The sequence below is a fragment of the Macaca thibetana genome, chromosome 7 (assembly GCF_024542745.1).
Source record: "Macaca thibetana thibetana isolate TM-01 chromosome 7, ASM2454274v1, whole genome shotgun sequence".
Classification (NCBI taxonomy): Eukaryota; Metazoa; Chordata; class Mammalia; order Primates; family Cercopithecidae; genus Macaca; species Macaca thibetana.
The window spans coordinates 119,262,017-119,287,271 of NC_065584.1; the positions used below are offsets into that span (position 1 = coordinate 119,262,017).

At 39.8% G+C, this 25,255-nt stretch overlaps 1 protein-coding gene and 1 pseudogene across 5 annotated transcripts in view; both read right to left on the bottom strand.

Moving 5' to 3' along the window:
- Positions 1 to 13,259: 13,259 nt before the first annotated feature.
- LOC126958843 (tubulin alpha-1B chain-like) lies at positions 13,260 to 17,992 on the bottom strand (annotated as a pseudogene).
- A 452-nt stretch (positions 17,993 to 18,444) lies between these two features.
- AQR (aquarius intron-binding spliceosomal factor) overlaps positions 18,445 to 25,255 on the bottom strand; it is a 154,036-nt gene continuing 147,225 nt past the window's right edge. For 3 of the 5 annotated variants that reach the window (XM_050797541.1, XM_050797536.1, XM_050797540.1), the window contains one exon: positions 19,221 to 23,707. In XM_050797541.1, the coding sequence (XP_050653498.1) occupies positions 23,372 to 23,707 (336 nt within the window). In that variant the 3' untranslated portion in view covers positions 19,221 to 23,371. Of the gene's footprint in view, positions 23,708 to 25,255 lie in introns of all 5 variants that reach the window. The other 2 variants (XM_050797539.1, XM_050797537.1) reach the window with 2 other exon arrangements.

The following is a 25,255-nucleotide window of genomic DNA, read 5'->3' on the forward strand; positions in this document are numbered from 1 at the left end:
TTTGCAATTTCAGAATACAAATGGCTTTTCTCCATAACTAATAGGAAACTTGGCAGGGTGCTGCACACCCAGGCCCTCTGTGAAAAAGTCTGTTCAACAGTGGCAAGTGCTCTTCTTCTGAATTATATAAGCAGGGCTGACAAGAGGAAAGGGTACAACTCCACATCCTGCTAAGTTGAAAGAGTGTCTGTTTGGTTTTTCTACTCATGCAAGAGGAGTACTGACTCTTCTTGCAATAAATAACAACGTGATCATGAGCATATATCCTTGTTATATTCTAAATTAAATACAGTATGGTACAAATTAGGAATAAATGCAAATGAAGGTTTCTCTGACCTTGGATTCACAAGGAACTAAAAAATTTTAAAATAAGAATGATGTAAATAAATTCATAATCATGGTGACTAAACCAAAGAGGAACTGCACGAAACAGCTTATGGCTTTATCAGCAAAACACTAACTAAAGAGTTCATCATCTCCATTTAATAGAGAGGAAAGTAGGTTTATGATATTACTGTACTCTCAATATCATAAAGCAACTTTTCTAATATCATCATAGACAATAAAACCCAACTCTGAGCCAGACCCTTCTAGGTATACACAACAAAATGTCTATATTTTGAAGTAGTTTAGATAATGACAGACTTTGGAGTCAAAGTTCAAATCCCAGTTCTCTCACCTATTAATTTTGCGGCTTTGGACAAATGTCCAAATTGTAGACTAATGTGGCTTAGGGAAGTTTTCTCATAAGTATAATGGTGATTTTAAAGTAATTCCTGGCTGGGTGCAGTGGCTCACTCCTGTAATTCCAGCACTTTGGGAGGCCGAGGTGGGTGAGTTCAAGACCATCCTGGCCAACATTGTGAAACCGCGTCTCTACTACAAATACAAAAATTAGCTGGGCATAGTGGCGGGTACCTGTAGTCCCAGCTACTCAGGAGGCTGAGGCAGGAGAATCACTTGCAGTGAGCAGAGATCACACCATTGCACTCCAGCCTGGGCAACAAGAACGAGACTTCCTCTCAAAAACGAAACAAAACTAAACAAACAAAAAAACACGAAATAAAGTAATACCCACATTTCAGGGCAACTGAGAAGATTAAACGAGAAAACACACAGAAAAGCACAGTATCTGGTATATAATAAATACCCAGTGGATAGTGAACATTTTTAACATTTTGTTTGAAATTCTGTCTTCATTGTCATCCACTCATTTCTGAACCTCCTTCTGCTGGATCTGTGGACTTCTCTGTCCCCTTTCTAGAGGACTTTAGGATGCTCTTTCCTGCCAGTCTCTTTAAGGATATAGTCAGGCCAAGTGTATCAGTCAGCCAGTGTTAGAACCCAAGTCCATGGCAAGACTCCAAAGCTTGTGTGAAAGAAACAGATCCAGAGGAGTTGCTCAAGATAGAGGGTTAGGGATGGGAAAACAAAGCTAGAAATTAAAAATGTAAATCTAAACCAAAGTCAGAGTTAGAATGAAGCTAATTGTGATGGTTAATACTGAGTGTCAACTTGATTGGATTGAAGGATGCGAAGTATTGATCCTGGGTGTGTCTGTGAGGGTGTTGCCAAAGGAGAATAACAGTTGAGTCAGTGGGCTGGGAAAGGCAGACTCACCCTTAATCTGGGTGGGCACAATCTAATCAGCTGCCAGCATGGCTAGAATATAAAGCAGGCAGAAAAAAATATGAAAAGACTCGACTGGCCTAGCCTCCCAGCCTGCATCTTTCTCCTGTGCTGGACGCTTCCTGCCCTCAAACATCGGACTCCAAGTTCTTCAGCTTTGGGACTTGGACTGGCTCTCCTTGCTTCTCAGCTTGCAGACAGCCTATTGTGGGACCTTGTGATCATGTGAGTTAATACTTACTAAACTCATATATATATATCTCCTATTAGTTCTGTCCCTCTAGAGAACCCTGACTAATATACTAACGAAGGTTAAGTTTCAAGACTCAATAAAAAACAAACAACAACTAAAAGAGGAAGTTTCAAGACTCCTCTCTTACATGGCCCCTTCCAAAACCTTACACCTAATTTTGTATTTGTAATTTTACATTCTTTTTTAAAACTATGGCCCCTAAGATCAAAGTTCAGGCCCATCAGAACCTGGGACCCCACCAGGTGTGGTAGCTCATGCCTGTAATCCCAGTACTTTGGGAGTCTGAGGCAGGTGGATCACTTGGAGTTCGGGATCAGCCTGGCCAACACAGTGAAACCCTGTCTCTACTGAAAATACAACAATTAGCCAGTTGTGGTGGCAGATGCCTATAATCTCAGCTACTCGGGAGGCTGAGGCAGGAGAATTGCTTAAACCTGGGAGGCGGAAGTTGTAGTGAGCCAAGATCGCGCCACTGCACTCCATCTCAAAAAAACAAACACAAACAAACCAACCCCCTCCCAGAACTGCCCTTGTCTAGTTCATGTGCTCTGAGACGGACTGGCAGGGGAGTGGCCTCAAGCTGCAAACCACGGGGATAACCTGGGGGATGTTATTTTCCTGCCTCCTAATGGATCTCAGGATTGGTCACAGATCAGGAATAAGGCTCTGTCTTCAGGTGGAGTCTAAAGGTTCCTGTGGTGAAAAGAAGAGCCAAGTGGTATCAAGAATGAGGGTATGACGAAGCTGGTGATTAAGGCTAGTTCTGCAGCTTGCAGTGCAGTAAGGGAAATGAAATATTACTGAAATAAGTACAGTAAGGCATTATATCAGTATTTCTCGCATGTGGTTGAGTCCAGCTATGATGGAGTAGACCAGCCAATACTCTCACCAAGACAAATTAAAGAAAGCTGGATCAAATTAAAGAAAAAAATCTGCTGGAAAGCAACAGAAAACTGGCAAGATAGCTAGAACTTGGGAGAAGTTTATTTATATGATTATTATGGTGATCTTTTTGCACAATACTTTACCTCTAAAGCCTTGTGGCAATTCTTGATGCAGGGCCAACGGCTGAGAAGGCAGTAGTTTTAGACAATTTGATGGGTCTGAGAAGATAAAAATTAAAGCTGGAAGTTGCCAAGGCAATTAGGACACGTAGAGAATGAAGATGCCAGAGAGAAGAGGGGTGCAAAAATGTGAGGCCAACATCAGCATCAGTTTTCAAGTTATTTTCTGATTAAATTGTACAAGAGGCTCAGAAGTCAAACAGAAAGTGGGTGCAAGGCAAAGTAGAGTTTCAGGCAGTCTCATAATGTTATGGAGACAAAACCTGAGTTCAGAACTTGTCAAGGAGGACCTGAAAAATATCCCAGGCCCCTAGCTGGGATCTTTACAGGGCTGCGTCTTAGGAATAGGGTGAGCCAGAGCTGGATGGACCTTCTCAAAGACAGCAAACCAGCCAGGGAGGCAGCATGGTCCCGACTGGATTGGCATGATCTGCCTCTGGCTCCTTGCAAGAGAAGAAGGTAAATCCTCTCTGCAGGGAGAAAACATCATCCAGAGCCTGTGCAATGATTCAGACACAATGTCAGGCATTCATTAAAGAATTGCCAGGCATAGCAAGATACAGGACTGAAAGAAAAATCTGACAACAGACAACTCCAGATACTGGAGTAATTGGCACACTAAAATAACTGTAATCAATATCCTGAAGAAAATCGATGACAAGAGTTAGCTCAAAGAACTGGAATTTGTTAAAAGAGAATAGAATGAAAATTATGAAGATAAAAAGTGCAACTACAATTCGAACTCAGTAGATAGGTTTAACAGCAAGCAGAGCAGAGCTGAAGAGGGATTGCTGTGCTGGAAGAAAGGTGAGTCAAAAATACACAGACTGCATTTAGGCACCTTCTAGGCAAACTGAGGAAAATCAAAGACAGGCCGGGCACAGTGGCTCACACCCATAATCCCAGCACTTTAGGAGGCCGAGGCAGGCAGATCACTTGAGGCCAGGAGTTTGAGACCAGCCTGGCAACGTGGCAGAATCCCATCTCTACTAAAAATACAAAAGTTAGCCAGATGTGGTGGCTCAGGCCTGTAATCCCAGCTATTTGGTGGGAGGCTGAGGCAGGAGAACCGCTTGAACTGGGAAGGCAGAGGTTGCAGTGAGCTGAGATTGTGCCACCGCACTCCAGCCTACATGACAGAGCAAGACTGTCAAAAAATAAATAAATAAATAAAACACAAACATTTTAAAGAGCTGCAAGGAAAAAGAGACATTATCTTCAAAGGAGCAGAAAAAGACTGAGAGCTGACTTTTCCAATGAGAGGTAGAGGCATAAGACAATAAACTGACAATTTTTAAAGTGCTTAAATAATTGACAATCTAGACTTCTATACATAGTGAATACACCCTTCAAAATTAAAAGTGAAAAAAGGACATCTCCAGACAAAGAATTTGTCAGCAGCACATTTGCACGAAAGGAAACATTTAAAAGCTTTAATTGTTCATAAAGAAAGAAAATTATGGCCGCGTGCGGTGGCTCACGCCTGTAATCCCAGCACTTTGCGAGGCCGAGGCGGGCGGATCACGAGGTCAGGAGATCAAGACCATCCTGGTTAACACGGTGAAACCCCGTCTCTACTAAAAAATACAAAAAATTAGCCAGGCATGGTGGCGGGCGCCTGTAGTCCCAGCTAGTCGGGAACCTGAGGCAGGAGAATGGCATGAACCCGGGAGGGAGAGCTGGCAGTGAACAGAGATGGTGCCACAGAACTCCAGCCTGGGCAACAGAGCGAGACTCTGTCCAAAAAAAAAAGAGAGAGAGAGAGAGAGAGAGAGAGAGAAATGGTAGGAGGGAATGAAGAGCAATGGAAAGGGTGAATCTAAATGAGTATTAGCTCATAAAACAATAATAATGTTTTGATTACAAGGTAGAAAAATTACAGGCATGAGCTGCGTGTGGTGGCTCATGCCTGTAATCCCAGCACTTTGGGAGGCTGAGGTGGGTGGATCACCTGAGGTCAGGAGTTCCAGACCAGCCTGACCAACATGGTGAAACCCCATCTCTACTAAATACAGAAAACTAGCCAGGCTTGGTGGCGGGTGCCTGTAATCCCAGCTACTTGGGAGGCTGAGGCAGGAGAATTGCTTGAACCCGGGAGGCGGAGGTTGCAGCGAGCCGAGATCGTGCCACTGCACTCCAGCCTGGGCGACAAGAGCGAAACTCAAAAGAAGAAGGTAGAAAAATCTCTATACAAGAACAACTGCACAAAGCAGGGGCCAAGGTAGTTAGTTTTAAGGTCTTAGCATCATCTGGGAAGTGAAATAAGTATCCATTCTTAGTAGACTATAATAAGCCACGATGCCTGCTATAATCTTCAGGCTCACTGGTGAAAGAATGAATTGCTAACAAACTAATAGAATGGAGAAAATGGAATAATAAAAATTCCTTCATATATCCAAAAGAAGGCAAGAAAGATGAGAAAAAGGAACATAAAACATGGAGAAATAAAACAGTTAAAGTAAATCAAAATACACCAGTGATTACATAAAATTCAAACATACTCTAATTAAAAGACAAAGATAGCTTGACTAATTATATATATTGCTTACAAAAAAATCCTTAAATATGAAGAAACAGAAAGATGAAGCAAGAGGATGAGAATACCTATGCCATGACAAATCTAACCAAAAGACAAATGGGGTAGTTATAGTGTCATAGAAGACAAGGTACACTTTAAGTCAAAAAGCATTACTAGAGTTAAGGACATTTGCTATTGATGAAAAGGCCCATCTACCAGGAATATAATTCTAAATTCGTATATATCTAATAACATAGCCTTGAAATACATCCAGCAAAATATGACAGAATGTCAAAGTGGAATAAATCAGCTCGTAATCATAGAGGACCCCTCCATGCTCCTGTCGGATGTGCCAATACAAGGCTGCTCTTTTCTCAGGCCATTTCTCTATAGGGCTGAGTTTGCAGCAAGTCACCTTGAGGGATGAGGTTATGTCTCCCTCTGGGACAAAGAGCAGGCTTGTTTGATGCTTGCTACAAAAGTGGTGCATTGCCCATTATTTCCGTCCTATAACACAACCCACCGAGCACTCAGGCATTCAGCTGAACCCTCCGCATTACCTCTGTAGGGCTTGGGGAGAAGGAGGAACTGACACAAGTGAACAAGCTGACATTCATGCTACTTACTGTGCTGACTGAGTCTTCTGCTTATCACCCAGGAGTCTTATGCCTTCTGCCAGCAATGCATAACTTAGCTTGTAAGTAGGTACAATCAAATCCCAAGCCCAACAGTATGCTGCTTACAACAGAAAAATCCTAAATACAAAGACACAGAAAGGTTATGTAAGAGTGGAAAAGATATGCCATTCAAAAAGCAACCAAAAGAAGTCTGGTGAAACTGTACTAATATAAGACAAAGTAGATTTTAAAATGAGAAGCATATTGAGAGTTACAGACAGACAGCTGTAAATAATAATAATAAAGACTATCCATCAGGAAGATATAATTTTGTTTGTATGCTTTTAATAACACAGCTTCAAAATACACAAGGCAAATTTGATGGAAATAAAAATAGAAACAAACCTGTAATTACACTGAGTTTTTTTTTAAACACACATCTCACAGTAACTGATAGAACAAGCAGACAGGAAAAAAACCCATGCAACATGAGGGGTTATAAGGGATTTGAACAAAATGATTAACAAACTCTACCTAATTTTTATATATCCCTAAGTACTATAGAATATACAGCACAAGCTTTTCAAGTGTACGTGAAACATGTACTGGAAAAGTCATGAAAAGTTTAAAAGGATTATCATAATACAGGCTAGGTTCCCTGACTGCAGTAGAGAAGCTAGAATTTTTTTTTTTTTACAGACAGGGTCCCTCCCTCTGTCAATCAGGCTAGAGTGCAGTGGCACCATCATGGCTCACAGCAGCCTTGACCTCGCTGGATTCAGGTGATCCTCCTACCTCGGCCTCCCAAGTAGCTGGGACTACAGGTGTGTGCCACCATGCCTGGCTAATTTCTTTCATTTTTTCAGAGACAAAGTTTTGCCATGTTGCCTAGGCTGGTTTCAAACTCCTGGGCTCAAGCAGTCTGCCCACCTCAGCCTCCCAAAGTGCTAGGATTACAAGCATGAGCCACTGCACGCAGCCAAAGCTAGCAATTAATAACAAAAAGAAGAAAAATGCCCAAATGCTTAGAAATTAAGTAATCCACTTCTTCTTCTTCTTTTTTTTTTTTTTTTTTTTTTTTTTTGAGACAGAGCCTTGCTGTGTCACCCAGGCTAGACGTGATCTCGGCTCACTGCAACCTCCCCCTCCAGGGTTCAAGTGCTTCTCCTGCCTCAGCCTCCCAGCTAGCTGGGATTAGACACGTGCCACTACGCCCAACAAATTTTTGTATTTTTAGTAGAGACAGGGTTTCACTATGTTGGCCAGGCTGGTCTCGAACTCCTGACCTCAGGTGACCCACCTTGGCCTCCCAGAGTGCTGGGATTACAGGTGTGAGCCACCACACCCGGCCCACTTCTTAAAAAGTATTATTTGTTGAGGTGAAACTCACATAAATTAACCAATTTAAAGTGAATAATAACATGAAATTTAAATTTTTTCATTTTAAGTGAACAATTTAGTGGCATTTAGTGCATTCCCAATGTTGTGCAACCATCATCTCCATTAATGTTCTAAAGCATTTTCAGTGAAAATGAAAAAACATGGGTTAAAAACAAAACCACAGTGGAAATTAGAAAACATTTTGAATGGAATGTTGATGAAAATGTGATACAGCATGTGTGGGATGTAGCTGACGCTGTGCTATCAACATATTATATGTGACTTTTCCCAATATCAATCTGAAAATTCAGCTTTATAATGGACAAATTCCTAAGATAACATAACTTACCAAAACCAACACAAGAAGAAACAGTGTGGTGTTACATTGATAAATACATTGAATCTGAAATTTAAAATCTTCCCACAAAGAAATCTAGCCTTTGATTGTTTCACTGTTGAATTTTTCCAAGTGTTTAAAGAAGAAATAATATCAATGTTACAAAAAACACTTCCAGTGAATAAAAATAGAGTATTCAAAAAAAAAAAAAAAAGAAAGAAAGAAAAAAAACCCTGCTGCCTGTAATCCTAACACTTTGGAAGGCTGAGGTAGGCAGACTTCCTGAGTCCAGGAGTTTGAGACCAGCCTGGGCAACATGGTGAAACTCTTTCTCTACAAAAGATACAAAAATTAGTCAGGCATGGTGGTGTGCGCCTGTAGTCCCAACTACTTGGCAGTCTGATGTGGGAGGATCACTTGAGCCCAGGAGGTGGAGGTTGCAGTGAGTCAAAATCGCACCATTGCTCTTCAGCCTAGGCCACAGAATGAGACCTCGTCTCAAAAAAAAAAAAAAAAAAAAAAAAAAAAAAAAAAGTACTTCCCAATTCAGTTTATGAAGTCACTCTAATCTTGATATTTAACCTAACAAGTATGGTACAATAACAACAATTATTATGCTGATAGACCAATCTTTCTCATAAACATAAATGCAAGAATGCTAAATAAAATACTAGCAAACATAATATAGTACTTATAAAAAAGGTTAGGATTGTGAGGTTAAATATTTGAAAAACACAATGTCAACTTCTCATCCCACTACATCTCACCATAATCAACTAAAACTGGACAAAATGTATGAAGCAATTATTTTCAGACATTGAACAACAGGCAGCATAGTTTTGTCATCCTGGAGAAGAAGAGAAGGAAAAAGGTTGGCCCTGTGATTGCCCTGGCTTTCGCCTACAGGCAATTTTTGAAGAGCAGCACAGTTTGCCTTTGCTTAGGGGAACCTAAGTAGAAGCCCAGCAGTCTCACTGAACTTAAGAGACGGAAACTTTTCAAAAGTCAGGAAACAACAGGTGCTGGAGAGGATGTGGAGAAACAGGAACGCTTTTATACTGTCGGTGGGACTGTAAACTAGTTCAACCATTGTGGAAGACAGTGTGGCCATTCCTCAAGGATCTAGAACTAGAAATACCATTTGACCCAGCCATCCCAGTACCGGGTATATACCCAAAGGATTATAAATCATGCTGCTAGAAAGACACATGCACACATGTTTATTGCAGCACTATTCACAATAGCAAAGACTTGGAATCAACCCAAATGTCCATCAGTGACAGACTGGATTAAGAAAATGTGGCACATATACACCATGGAATACTATGCAGCCATAAAAAAGGATGAGTTCATGTCCTTTGTAGGGACATGGATGCAGCTGGAAACCATCATTCTCAGCAAACTATCGCAAGAACAGAAAACCAAACACCGCATGTTCTCACTCATAGGTGGGAACTGAACAATGAGAACACTTGGACACAGGAAGAGGAACATCACACACCAGGGCCTGTTGTGGAGTGGGGAGGGATAGCATGAGGAGATATACCTAATGTAAATGATGAGTGAATGGGTGCAGCACAGCAACATGGCCCATGTATACACATGTAACAACCTGCATGTTGTGCACATGTACCCTAGAACTTAAAGTATAAAACAAACAAACAAAAAAAAAGAGACAGAAACTTGGGAAGGCTGTGCTGGCTGGAATTTGTAAGGCAGAGTAACTAAAAGGAAGAAGTTACACAAAGAAGGGGCTCCAGAAATCTAAAGAGGGGTCCCCTCGAGTCCTGGCTGAATACTAATCTGTAAATGCATGGGGTGAAACTTCATGAGATCAAAAGACAACCGCCTCAGAGCTCTACTAAACAATTCCTAGAGCTCATACAGTAGAAAACGTTTTAATTTATATCAACCCAAGTAGAAACACTTCATTGAAAACCTGGGGCATCCAACAGGGGCCAGAGAAGGGCCATAGCTTGGTAATAGAGCTAAGTTAGCCTTAGAGTAAAGGTACTCTATACCTGTCTAACAAAGCTTAAAAACAAACATCGAAAAGGTAGATCTAATCCACATGTAATTGCCTGCTGAAACAAACCTCAACACTCTTTAAAGGAAGACAGCAAAATCCAGACCTCCAATAACACAGCATTTGTAATGTCCAACATCCAACGAAAAATTACCAGTCATGTGAAGAGTAGCAACTTATGTCCCTAATTAGAAAAAAAATCAATCAATAGAAAAAAATAAATCAACGTAATCCACCACATTAACAAAATAAAGAAAAGCATACGATTGGGGCGAGACAGCATTAGGACAAATACCTAATGCATGCGGAGCTTAAGACCTAGATGACGGGTTGATAGGTGCAGCAAACCACTATGGCACCTGTATACCCATGTAACAAACCTGCATGTTCAGCACAGGTATCCCAGAACTTAAAGTAAAATAAAAATAAATAAATATAGGAAAGCATACGATCATTTTGATAGACATAGAAAAGGCATTTGTTGGAATTCAGCGTACATTAATGATTAAAAAAGAAACACCCAGCAAGCTAGGAATAGAAAGAAATTCTTAAAATCTGATACAGAGTATATGCAAAAACCTATAGCAAACACTATACTTAGTGGTGAAATATTGAAAGTTTGCCCCTAAAATTGGGAAGAAACGAAGACACTTGTTCTGACCATCTCTAATCAACATTGTGCTGGAGGCCTGCAAAGGTCAATGAGGGCGAAAAAGAAAATGAAAGGCATACAGGTAGAAAAGGAAATTAAAAGTATGAAGATGGAAGAAAAAACCTTTTGTATTCACAGATGACATAATTATGCATATAGAGAACCTAAAATAATCTATAGTCAAATTACAAGAAATAGGTGAATTCACTGACACTGCTAAATACCAGTGCAACATACAAAATGTATTTCTATATATTAGTAACAAACAACTAGAAATGTAATTTTAGAAAGTATCACTTACACTAGTATAAATAAATACCTAGGAATACATTTAACAAAAAATGACCATGACCTTTATACAGAAAATTATAAAACGTTATTGAGTTTAAGAAGGCCTAAGTAAATGAAGAGTTACTATATTCCTAGGTTGTAAGATGCCAATTTTCCCCCAGATTGATCTGTAGATTTAGTGTAATCCCAATAAAAGTCTGGTAATTTTTTTTGTGGAATTGACAAAATAATTCTAAAATTTATACAAGGACTAAAAGTTGCCAATAATTATGAAGAATATGGCTAAAGGATATACACAAGTTAAAACTTATTATAAAGTTACAGTAATTAAAACAGTGAAATGTTGGTACAACAGATGAAATATATGCCAATGAAACCAAAGAAATTACAGAAACAGACCCACACATACATAATCACTTGATTTATGACACAGATGCTACTACATTGCAGTGTAGTGCACTGTAGGATGGTCTTTTGAATAAATAGTACTCAGTTAATCTGCTGAACCCTACCTCACATCATTCAGAGAAATGTATTTGAGGAGGTAAACACAAGAAGTACATTATGTATGATTCAATTTATATAAAGATCAAAAACAGGCAGAAGTAATTGTGACAGAAGACAGGACCTTAAAGATCAGCCAGTCTGACTTCTGGTTTCAAAGTGGCAGTGTCGTAGCAAGCTGTTTTTATTCCCTCTTGTAGAAAACCAAAAACAAATATACAGCACCAAGATTACCATGAGAAATATTTTAGAACTCAAGGATCAAGAGAGATGGTTCTTAGGGCCACAGAGGAGTGGAAAACACTGAGAAGACTGTAAGAAAATAAGACTCCTCTTTCTGTTGGGCACCAAGTCCACAGAAAATTTTCCCCCAACTCACTTGGTCACTTGTTTCTTTTTTCTTTTTTCTTTTTTTTTTGAGAGGGAGTCGTGCTCTGTCGCCAAGCTGGAGTGCCATGGCAGGATCTCAGCTCACTGCAACCTCTGCCTCCCAGGTTCAAGCAATTCTCCTGCCTCAGCCTCCCGAGTAGCTGGAACTACAGGCGTGCGCCACCACATCTAGCTAATTTTTGTATTTTTAGTAGAGATGGGGTTTCATCATGTTGGCCAGGATGGTCTTGATCTCTGACCTTGTGATCTGCCTGCCTCGGCCCCCCAAAGTGCTGGGATTACAGGTGTGAGCTACCGCGCCTGGCCTCACTTGTTTCCATATTGGAGAAAGTGAGATTGATGTGGACAACCAGTTTTCCCATGAGGTTGGGTTTCCTGGCAGAAGACCTGTCCCTCTCTTAACCTGCAGGAAGTATCTTGAGTGCCTGAAGACAGAACTATCCCTGGGGACAGGCAGAGACAAAGGGGGAAGATGGGATTACCATCCCCAGCCTTGGAAGCTCTGCTCTGTAACTCTGCCAAAGGAGATGCCAAATCAGTGGCTGCTCAGCAGCACCATGCTGTAGAAGATCCATCCCACAGATCCCCTTAGCAAAAACCCCTAGCCGGCCTTCTTACAATGCCAGGACATTCCCTTCAGAACCTCTCCTATTCAGGAAGAGCTGTGCTTGGAGTGTTTACTAGAGCCAAGGTGAAACCTGGGCTTAAGGCACCACCTAGAGCTGAAAAGGAGGCAGTGACCTGGCGGTAAAGAACCTCTAACCAAATATATGCAATAAAAACCAAAACAAGTTCGGCAGAGAAGGCTGGAATAGAAAACTAATCTTTCAATGCAAAGACATAGATATATGTCCACAAGAAACAGCAGCAAACAGGGAACCATGATCTCCCCAAACAAACAAAGCAAGCAATCAGTGACCCTAGCAAGAAGACATTAGGACAGATACCTAATGCAGGCAGAGCTTAAAACCTAGATGACAGGTGCAGCAAACCACCATGGCACATATATACCTATGTTACAAACCTACACGTTCAGCACATGCATCCCAGAACTTAAAGTAAAAGAAAAAAAGAAAAGCAAGGCAAGAAAGCAATATATGAACTTTTTAACCAATAACTCAAAATAGTGGTTTAAGGAAACTCAGTGATTTCTAAGCTAACACAGAAAAGCAATTCAAAAATTTATCAGAAATACTTAATAAAGAGATTGAAATAACACAAAGAAATTGAATAGAAATTTTTTAGACTGAGAAATTTATTTGCTAAGCTGAACAATTTGTTATAAGCGCTCAACAGTAGAATGGATTAAGTGGAGGAAAGAATCAGAGATTGAAGACACACTATTTGAAAATACACAGAGGAGACAAAAGAAAAATGAATGAAAAGTAATAAAAATCACCTACAAAATAAGGAAAATTACCTCAAAAGATCACATCTAAGAATTTTGATGTTCAAGAGGGAGTTGAGCAAGGGCAAAGGGTAGAAAGCTTATTCAAAGAAATAACAAAACTTGTCAAAACTAGAAAAAGATATACATATCCAAATATAGGAAGGTCAGAGAACATCAAACATATTTGACCCAAATAAGAGTACCCCAAGGCATATAATAATCACACTCTCAAAGGTCAAGGACAAAGAATCATAAAAGAAGCAAGACAAAGGAAGCAAGTAACATATCAAGGAGCTCCAATTCATCTGGCAACAAGCTTCTCCATGGAAAGCATACAGGCCAGGAGTTACAAAACAATCAGAAAACAGGCAACAGTAGTAAGTCCTTATATATCAATAATGATAATGAATGTTAATGGACAAAATTCTTCAATTAAAAGTCAAAGAGTGGGTGAATGGACAAAGAAGCCCTAACTATATGCTTTTTACAAGAAAACCATTTCACCTACAAAGATACATATAGATTGAAAGTAAAAGAGTGGAAAAAGATATTTCATGCAACTAGAAACAACAAAAAAAGGGAGTAGCTATACTTATATCAGACAAAATAGACTACAAATCAAAGACTGTAAAAGGAGACAAAGAAGGTCACTAACGATTAAGGGGTCAATTCAGCAAGAGGATATAACAATTATAAATATCTATGCATCAAACACCAAAGCTCCCAAGCATATAAAGCAAAAATTAATAGATTTGAAGGGAGAAATAGACTCCAATACAACAATAATATGGGGACTTTAACACTCCACTCTCAGTGATGGACAGATTACCTAGACAGAAAATCAATAAAGAAACACCAGAGTTAAACTATATACTAGACCTAATAGGTCTAACTGACATTTACAGAACATTTCGCCCAACTGTTGCAGGATGTACCTTCTTTTCATGGAACATTATTTAGAATAGACTATATCTTATGGCACAAAACAACTTTGAACAAATTTTAAAAAGTAGAAATCATATCAAGTATCTTTTCTGACCACAATGGAATAAAACTAGACATCAATAACAAGAGGAACTTCAGAAACTTCACAAACTCATGGAAACTAAACAACATGCCCCTGATCGACCCATGGGTGAATAAAGACTTTAAGAAGGAAATTTAAAATGTCTTGAAACAAATGGAAATGGAAATACAACATACCAAAATCTATGGGATACAGCAGAAGTAGTACTAAGAGGGAAGTTTATAGCAATAAACACCTGTATCAAAAAGGTGGAAAGACTTCAAATAAACAACCCAATTATGAACCTCAAGGAACTAGAAAAGCAAGAACAAGCCAAACCCAAAATTGGTAGAAGAAATACTAAAGGTTAGAGCAGAAATAAATGAAATTGAGACTAGAAAACAATACAGACCAACAAAATGAAAAGTTGGTTTTTTGGGGAAAGATAAATAAAATTGACAAAACTTTGGCTAGACTAAAGACACTCTCCTATTGTCATTGTTTTCAAAAAATAAATGTATATGTATCACAAAACATATCAAATGTATCCTTCAGGGCCCCAAAATGCCTACTGATACATAGCATGTCCTGCTTCATGCCAGGGCCTGCTAATTAAGGAACTCCTCATAGCTGATCCCTTTAATCTGTTATCAGAGCACTGAGTCTGATGTCAGAGATCTTTGCATTCATTTGACTTGCATTCTATTTTTCAGACTAGCCAGGGCAAGAGAAGTTGATTCCAGTCATTGTTAACTCTAGACAAGAACCAACAATTTCACTTCTCATGCCCACTATTAATAGTACATTGGCAAGTTAAGAGATCCGCCTGATCAATTTAATTCCTGAGCTATCGCAGTTGACATTCATGACTTTTTCCCCAAGGTAGGACTGTATTTCTGCAGACATATTCTCCATTTGCTCAAATGAACCCATTCCTTTAATAAGAGTTCAACTAGATCAAGATTTACAATGATAGCCCTGAAAAAACTTATCACAATTTATTTCTGTAATTACATAACATGATCTTGATTTGTTTTACACACAGACTTTTACTCCTGGGAACTTTAACTCACATGGATGTTATTTTCAGCTCCCAAATACATTAATGCTGGGTTTGTGATAGGAAGTGTAATCAGAAGGCTGACCCAGCTGATGTATAATGATTAAAAATGTAAGTCTTGGTAAATCTTGTTTTTCCCTTTATTTGAACTCTCTCTCTCTCTCTCTTTTAATCTTAAAGCCTTTACTTTGAGACATGATGGAAAAGTCTTACAGATACGTATGGAACATTGATCTCCACTGAGTGAAAACAATCTAACCAGAAAGCTTTGATGCCTGTCAATTAATGTTGAAGCTTAAATTATGGGAATAAGACATATTGCGGGGCTGGAAGGAATGGATAATTAATATTTCTCTCCTTCTTTCTTGCTGTCTCCTTTAACAGAATCTATACCGACCTCCTCATAAACCTTCTCAAGGGCAGCCATGTCCTCATGGGCCTTAGAAAACCCTTCTTCTACCCCCTCATGAATGTACCAGTGAACAAAGCCATGGCTGGCATACACCACGTCAAAACTTGTGGTCCAGGTGAGCCCAGGCCTCAGCAACGGCTGTGGTATTGCCCAGCATGCACATAGCTCTCTGTACCTTGGCCAGGTCTTCATCAGGTACCACCATGGGAAGCTGGTAATTAATGCCAACCTTGAAACCAGTGGGACACCAATGCACAAACTGGATATTGTGCTTGGTCTTGATGGTGGTAACAGCAGCATTGACATCTTTATGGTGTCACCACAGTGCAACAGGCAGGAAGCCATCATTTGTTATGGCGAGGGTCATATTTCATCATCTGGTTGGCTGGCTCAAATCAAGCATTGATCTCTGCTACAGAAAGCTGTTCATGATAGGCTTTCTCAGCAGAGATAACAGGGGCATATGTGGCCAGAAAAAAGTGGACGTGGGGATAGGCACCAAGTTGGTCTGGAATTCTGTCAGATCAGCATTCAGGGAGCCATCAACTCTGAGGGAAGCAGTGATAGAGGGCATAATCTGAAGAATAAGGCAGTTAGTGTAGGGTGAGCACTCAATATTGAGGTTTCTATGACAGATGTCTACCACAAAGGCACACTCAGAGCGCTGCAGGGTAGTGTGGGTGGTGAGGATGGAGTTATAGGGCTCAACTACAGCTGTGGAAACCTGGGACACTGAGTAAATGAACTCTAACTTGGACTTCTTGCCATAATGAACAGAGAGACATTCTATCAGCAGGGAAGTGAACCCAGAACCAGTTCCCTAACCAAAGCTATGGAAAACCAAGAAGCCCTGAAGACTTGTGTACCAGTTGGCCAGCTTGAGAATTTGATCCAACATGAAGCCAATGATCTCCTTGCCAATAGTATAGTGCCCTTGGGCATACTTATTGGCAGTATCTTCCTTGCCTGTGATGAGCTGCTCAGGGTAGAAGAGCTGGTGGTAGATGGCAATGTGAACTTTGTCAATGAATGTGGGCTCCAGGTCTATAAACACTGCCCTGGGCATATGCTTGCCAGCACCTGTCTCACTGATGTCAAAGGAGTCATCCCCCCCAGTGGTCTTGTCACTTGGCATCTGGCCATCGGGCTGGATGCCATGTTCCAGGCAGCAGAGCTCTAAGCAGGGATTATCAATCTGGCCATGAGCCTGGCCAACGTGGATGGAGATGTGCTCACGCATAGTGACTAGGGAACAAGAGGCAAAGGCAACAGGAGCAGACACCAGGTCCTGGTTACTTTTCTTGAGAAGCTAAGAGTCAAGGTAACACACTCAGAAATCACACTTTCAAAACTATTATTACTTAACATGCTCTGCTTCTGCTTAAATATAAAATGACTTTAGGATAATTAGCATTTTGAGGCATACAGTATTACTAGAGTCCCTTCCTATTATGTGTTTCGCATTCCTTTTTCAAACCAAAACAAATACTAATTTGTCTTTCTCCTGTAAGAATAAATATCGCAAACATTGGGACATTCTTTTTAGAGACCTTTTATTTCCTATCCTGATTTTGGCAACCTAGTCTCTTTGGTATATTGATCATAAGAGAAATTATTTAGTAGGCTTGTCTTACTCATGCACAGTTGGTGTTGTTCTGTTCTTTAATGAGTCTCAAGCAAAGAAGTATAAAGAGCAGCATGGTAAGGAATTTGCCTAAAAGTTGTATGATGGTTCTAGTCTCAGTTCAATTAACTGTGGTGTCCCAGGCAAATCACCCAATGCCTTGGTGTTCTCATCTATAAAGTACCAGAGTTGCTTCTGGCATTGCTGCCTGGCACAGAGTTGGCATTCAATAGTCTATTAATATACAAATACTAGTTTCATAAACATCTTCAAAGTTTTATATTGAACTCAATTCACTTCTGTGAAAAGTAGTCAACCAACGAAATGGCATGCAAATTAACGAGGCCTACTCCTATTCCACACTGTTCTCATGGCAGTCTGAGATTAGAAGAAACCAGCACTGGAAGCAAGAAGGCAATGAAAATACAGTAACACAGTAAGCACTTTTAGTTCACTTTGTGGACAACTGAACTAGAAACCAGTTGGAAAAAACTAACCAACCAACCAACCAACCAATCAAAAATGGCCCAAATGAATCAGTGAACTAAAGTAGAAAAGGGATCACTTCCCATCCAGAATTTTTTCGAAAAATGTCAATAAATTCAGCTTATTAAAAGAGTTTATATTAAACCAGGCATCTTTCAAAGAGAAGCGGCTACCTTTGAGGTTCTTGAACGTAGATTGCAACACGGAGATAAGTATAATAGAGTGCACAACATTAAATCAAAGGTGGAGGGGAAGAGGATTGTGGGGCAGTCATTTCTGGAGATCAAGAAAGAATTCAATCTACCTAATGCAAGGCAACTTCTGGGGTCCTTGTGTGTGAAACATTTTTTTTTTTTTTTGAGACAGAGTCTCGCACTGTCACCCAGGCTGGAGTGCGGTGGCATGATCTCCGCTGACTGCAAGCTCCGCCTCCCAGGTTCACGCCATTCTCCTGCCTCAGACTCCCGAGTAGCTGGGACTACAGGCGCCCGCCACCACGTCCGGCTAATATTTTGTATTTTGAGTAGAGACAGGGTTTCACCGTATTAGCCAGGATGGTCTCGATCTCCTGACCTCGTGATCTGCCCGCCTCGGCCTCCCGAAGTGCTGGGATTACAGGCGTGAGCCACCACACCCGGCCGAAACATTCTTATAAGAGGAAACTGTCTTCATGTTTTATATTTGCCTTAATTTTCTTTTATTATTTCCAGACCACCTCTGTTGGTTATGCTAAGTACTCCTTTTCTCTTTTTGGAATTTAAACTTTTTAAGGAAACAAAAATTAAAGAACAGAAAGCAAGACACATTGGAAATATGAACTCTTCCTGCATAAGAAATGAGAAGAAAAACTGTGTGTGAAATTCTGGAGTCTAAAATTAAAATGTAAACAGAGAATGCTCAGTGACCTTTTCTTAGGAGGCTCACACGAAGGAATGTCATGGTACATTGACCAAACTTTTATTCATTTGCATTTTCAGGATGTTGCTATTAATACCACATGACACTCAATAAATTACACTACGACATTTTGTACAAATCACTTCACTTCTGGTTTCCTCTTCGGCTGTGTTACTTCACCCTCTGGTTACCTGTAGGAAAAAAAAAAAAGGATTTTGGGGCTTTATTTTTAAAGGGAGATTCACAGTTTTAGTCAATGTAAAGATATTGGTTCCCAAACTGTGTTCTAAGGAAATAGCTATCTAAGGTATCTTTTTTTTTTTTTTTTTTTTTTTTTTTTTTTTTGACGGAGTTTTTTGCTCGTCGCCCAGGTTGGAGTGCAGTGACGCCCATCTCGGCTCACTGCAACCTCCGCCTCCTGGGTTCAAGTGATTCTCCTGCCTCAGCCTCCAGAATAACTGGGACTACAGGCACCTGCCAGCACGCCCAGCTGATTTCTGTATTTTTAGTAGACACAGGGTTTTACCAAGTTGGCCAGGATGGTCTCGATCTCCTGACCTCAGGTGATCCGCCCGGCTCGGCCTCCCAAATTGCTGGGATTACAGGCGGCAGCCACCGTGCCCGGCAATATTGGTCCCTAAATTGTGTTCTAAGGAAACAGCTAACCAAGGTATCTTATTTAAAAAAAAAAAAAAAAAGTTTTATGCTCTATTAAGTTTGGGAAATACTAGGTTAAAGAAAGCTAAACATGATTATTTCCAGTGGGACATCTGAGAGCCTTTAATTAGCTAACAGTGCATTACAATTCTGCAAAGGAGGAACATTGTTTCCCAAACCTATCTGGCCATAGAACATATTTCTCAGAGTATTTTTCAAGAGTAGTATTTTCTGTAATATATGTTGAAAAATAATGGTATCAGCCATCTTTGTACGTAAGCTCAAAAGGTCAGCCAGCCCTGAAATAAATGTAAGCCAAAAGGTAGAAAGATAAGTGAATAAAGCTGGCACACTGTCAGTCAGGAGTACCATGCTGCATTCTGAGTCAAGCTCCAGGTTTGTCTCTAAGAAGAAAAACAGGCGCGTCCAAAGCTTCTGGATTCCATTGAATTAAAACCCTTTTAAATTAAATCCTTGTAACTGAAGAGTATCGGTGGATGAAGAAAAAATAGTCTCACATGTCTTCATTTCCACCCTTGGCTCAGTACTGCTCCAGTTCCATTATTCTTAAACATCTATTAACATGATTGCTAAATAATTACACAGGCTAACTGCCAAGCATTTTTCACAGGAAGCAAGGCACTGCTCTTCTGGCTTATGCAAAAGGGTCACTTTGTTTTTTTTTTAAACCTTTATCTTGTTTTGATTGAAGAAACATCTCTAAAAATACCATCTGAGTGCAAGATAAAAAGGAAACAGCAATTCAAGGCACAAAGCTAAGTACATGCAACAATAAAGATGATTTGGGGGTGGGACAGCACAGAATTCAGGACTGATAGAAGCTATCAGCTCCGTATTTCAGAAAGACCTAGTGTCTTCCTCTACTTATGCTGTTCTGCTAGAACTTTAATTTTGGCAGAGATCACCTCGATGTTATAATGTACTGATTCAGAGGTCCCAAATCAGTAGACCCGATCCTAGACAGATCCTCAAAGGTCAGCTGCCACTAGGTGTCCCCTTTCTTGATCATCCTTCATGCTCCCTGGATTGGGGCATGGCTAAGCACTCATGTCAAAGGATTGGTTGGCAATGTCCTACATTGTCAACAAAGTTTTGAAGAAAAACAGAGAGAGAAACTGGTATTTACTAAGCACCTAACTGGAGATTATTTTCATAAACATTAGCCTATAAAACAAACAACTCTCCTGCCCCAAATCCAAACAGATCTTTTCCCTATTATTTACAAATAAAGAAAACCGGCTTAGAGAGGTTATAAAATTTGCCTAAGGTCAAACCAAATGCGGATAAGCAAATTAGGTAAAATTCTGAGCCAGGTCTGGATGAGTCCAAAGTGTGTTTTACAGTATCATGCTGTCTCCTGATCATTACAAAATTTCATTTGTTTACAGAAGCACGAATGGCCCATTTATGCCTTTTCTCTCAGCATCTAGCAAAACATCTCAACTTTTATTACACCAACTTCAGGAGTCTTGATGTTTAGATCTTCTCATTCATTTGCCTAAATCAATAGAGCTATTTATTCTCAACTGTTGGCAATGAACTTTCTTAACTCAGCATTTTGAGAAAAAAAAAAGAAATTCTAAATACTTGAATTGCTTCATTTCATGCTCATTGTTTTTGGCATGCCTCTTTTTGGTTTTCTTTAAAAAGAGATTCTAAAATCATGACATATTTAGATGTGAAAAACAGGATGGAGAGCAATGGGAACACTAATCTGAAATAGTCACATGGCTAGAGTACCTGTGTCTGTAGTAATCTCAAATTATATAGAAAACCCTTGAATTTATTAAGCAATCCCTCATGTATGCTTGATTGAAAAAATAAAGCACTGCTGTAGAACTGTAGACTTGGATTCTACCCCACTCTTCCACAGTTGCCACCCTGGTTAAGTCTCTCTGATTGTTTCCTCATTACTTAAAATAAGTAGAGCTCTTAAATTCCTTCAAAAATTCCCAAGATTCTATAGTCAACTGCCACTCACTTGCCTTTCCAATGAATAAACAGTTTAAAAGAATTCAAATCCCACCGCCTTTACCCCTTTTTAAATTCTTTTGACAAGGACAAAGGACTTACCCATCCATCTTCCACCTAAATTTGCTTTTTAGTGACAGAAAAACCAAGCAGCAAGGAAAAAAGTATGGTCACTCATCTAGGCAAGAGTGATGTACATTGCTTGGAAAATAGCTGAGAGAGCAGCTTAACAGTCCACTTATTTTGGTTGCAGGTATCATACCTCATATCCCCTAAGGGAGAGAGAAAAATCAGTCTTTTCCAGGAAAGATGGTAATACAGTAAAGCTTCTTTCCCTTGCTTGGCCTGATACCATATAGTTACAAATGAAAATAATTCTATGAGTGCATACAGATGCCCACAGCACCTGCTTTCAAAATCTTTTAAAAGTGCAATTACATAACAGGCTATCTGGCTTGATCCTTACTCTGATAACAAATAGACCTGGGTTTCCTAGTATCGCGTCCTTGGTATTTCACTCCTCTCATCGCCTCATCACTCTCATCTCCCCTCCTCACCTGACACTGACACAAGTGTCCTGACGCAGTAGGACACATCATAAAATGAGAGTCTGGACCATACTCAACACAGCCTGGTAGAGCTGAGCAAACACTAGTTACTCAAAAATATAACTGACTTGACTTTCTGGGTTTAACTTCCTTATGAAGCAATCATTCCTTCAAAATGTCAGGACCAGAAGGATTTCAATGATAAGTGTGCAGTTCTTGCTTGTTTCTTCAAAGATTCCTTGGACATGGCCAGGCCCATAGGTAGATGCACTAGAGGAGACACTTTGGGGGAAATGCTCCCCTTTAGATACTCTAGCAGATGATCAAACTGGGAAACAGAGAACTAGTGGGCAATTTTCCCCTCTACACATACACATAAACATTTCTTTTTTTTTTTTTTTCCCCCAGTTCTGGGCACCATGCCCAGGGACCTTATAAGCAGAGGTCCTTTGTCAGAAAACATTAGTCACATTCACTGGTAATTCTACCATTATAGCCTCATTCATGTGAAGACAACACAGTAATCTTAGTACACGCTTCTCAAACTACAAAGTGCCTGTGAATCACCTGGGGACTTTGTTGCAATGTAGATTTAGATTTAATAGGTTTGGAGCAGAGCCCAAACTTCTGCATTTCTATAAATACCAAACTTCAATACGATGTTGATGCTGTTGGTTCACAAATCATACTTGAGTAGCAAGGTCCTAAGTACCTCTGCTTTCCCATATTTGAACCACATTTTACCTGAAGGTCTCCTTATGGCTGATTATCCCAAGAAAAATAAGGCAGAAAACAGAATTTCTGCCATAGGAAAATTCTACCCTGCACACAGGAGTTAAGTTCTCTGACTCTCATTGCCCAGACTCAGGATCCTGCTTCTTGCCCAGATTGATTTGGCAGAGTCTTCCTATTTAGCTGATGACAAATCCTGGCTCAGCCTCACCAGCCTTGGCTGATGCCACTCTGCCAGCAACCCAAACATTAGTGGTGTGGAGAACCTCCTAAAATATAGATTCCTGGGCTCTAATCCTGAGATTCTGACTCATTCAGTCTGAGGTGTGCCTCAAGAATAAACAGACATCTTAGGTGATTCTAAGATTTGAGAGAAGGAAATGCATGTGACCACTCTGAAAGATCGGAGAAACCTGTATCTTACTGCCAGTAGTATCTTTACATAAAGATATTACTTTATGTAAAGAACAGTAAGAAAAAAGGAAACAGCATTTAAGCATTTGATAGTATAACAGAAGAAACAAGTTCCTTCCCAATTTGGACACTTAAGCGTATTCATGGTTAAGTCTGGTGTATTCTGTCCTCTTCTTTAGAGAAGTTCACTAAAAATGTGCAGTATATATTATATATTCTACAGAAAATGATTTTAATGTAGGTATGATTACAGATACACTCAGTGATCAAAACATGAGAGGAATGGTTATTTACTCTTCTGATTGAACAAATGAAACTAGAATTGTTCATACACATAATTTAAAAAAATATATTCAAGACACCAAAACCAGTTAATATAAGAACTGAACATTAATTAGTGACAGTAAAATGGCAGAAGCAAATATAAAATACAGAAAATAACTTTACTCAGACTTTTTGAATGACATGTCCTCCTTTAGGACTACAGTTTGGCTACTTGGTCCCTTCTGGGGCAGATGTGGCATCCTGAGGTGTGTAAGCCTCTGCAGGTGCAGATACAGCTCCTGCCACAGTAGTGGTGGTCTCAGATAAAGCAGGGATGGCTTCTGGATTGGAACTGGCTCCTGTCTCACTGGCGGTGGTCTCAGTCTGACTAGGAGTGGTGTCAGTTTGAAAGGCTGGAGTTTCTTGACTGCAGCTGGTGTCTGTTGGACTGGGTATGATGTCAACTTGAACAGTCATAGCCTCTTCTTCTGTTTCCAATTCTGTTTCTTGATTTTGAACTTCCTCACCTTCTTCTACCATGGCAGGTGGTAGTTGTAATAAAGTCTAATTAAAAAAAAAAAAAAGACAATACCAATATGAAAAACAGCTTATAAAGCTAAGTTCTCACATTATCATTCTAGAGTTCTCCAAAAGAGTGCTGACCATTTTACATTACAGACGTAACACCTCTGATGGCAATGGTCTAGGTCCTGCTAACACCAAGGAATATGCCTACACAGATGTCATATCCTGATAATCAAAATACATACAAAATCTTCAGAGAGGAAAACAACCATGAAAAGCCATTAGATTTTTAAGCAACAGACTTTGCTGTAAACATTTCTGCAAAAAATAGTGACTGATTAGGACTGATTATAAAACTAACTCAAGAAAGGGTCAACTTTAATCAAAGAGCCCTGTGAGCTGGGTGTGGTGGCTCATGGTGGCATTCCCAGCACTTTGGGAGGCTGAGGCAGGTGGATCACTTGAGGTCAGGAGTTCCAGACCAGCCTAGCCAACATGGTGAAACCCCATCTCTACTAAAAATACAAAAATAGCTAAGCTTGGTCCCAGCTAGTTGGGAGGCTGAGGCAGGAGGATCGCTTGACCCTGAGAGATGGAGGTTGCAGTGAGCTGAGATTGTGCCACTGCACTCCAGCCTGGGCGACAAAGAGATTCCTTCTGGAAAAGAAAAGAACAGAACAGAACAGAACAGAGAAAAGAAAAGAGAAAGAGAAAAGAGAAGAGAAGAGAAAAGAAAAGAAAAGAAAAAGAGCCCTGTGAGAGGTAGAGAGGAGCCTGGCCTTAAGACAAAGCCATGGGAGAAGGGAGCAGCAAGGAACAAGGATTGAATAAAACTCAATCCTACCTGTATCATATAAAAAATTAACTCAAAATGCATCATACCTAACCATCCAACCTAAAACTACACAATCTCTAGAAAAAAACCTTTGTAACTCTAGAGTTAGGCTATGTATTTTTAGGACACAAAAAGCATGAATCATAAAAGAACAATTTGATACATTGAACTTCATCAAAATTTAAAACTTTTGCTCTTTGAAAGACACAACATAAATAAGCCAGAGTGGGTGAAAATATTTGTAAAATACATATCTGATAAAGGACTTGTAGCCAGAATAAATAAAAACCTCTTGAAACTTAATATACAATCCAATAAAAAAATGAGCAGGAAACCTGAGCAGACACATCCCCAAAGATATACAGATGGCAAATGACCACATGAAAAGATGCTCAATATCACTAGTCCTTAGGGAAATGAAAATTAAAACTAGACTGAGATCACTGTATATCTATTAGAACTGCCAAATTTTAAAAAGGCCTACCATATCAAGTGAGGGTGAGGATGTGTAGCAATCAGAACTCTCACACTGCTGGTGAGAGTGTAAAGTGGGTCAACCACTTTGAAAAACAGGTTGGCAGTTTCTTAAAAAGTTAAACACATCCTTAACATATAATCCAGCCATTCCACTCTTAGGTATCTACCCAAGATAAAGTGCAAAGACTTGTATAAGCAATAGTAGCCGGAAAAAATAAGAATACACACGGTAGATTCCATTTATATAAAAATCTAGAAAATGGAAGCAAACCTAT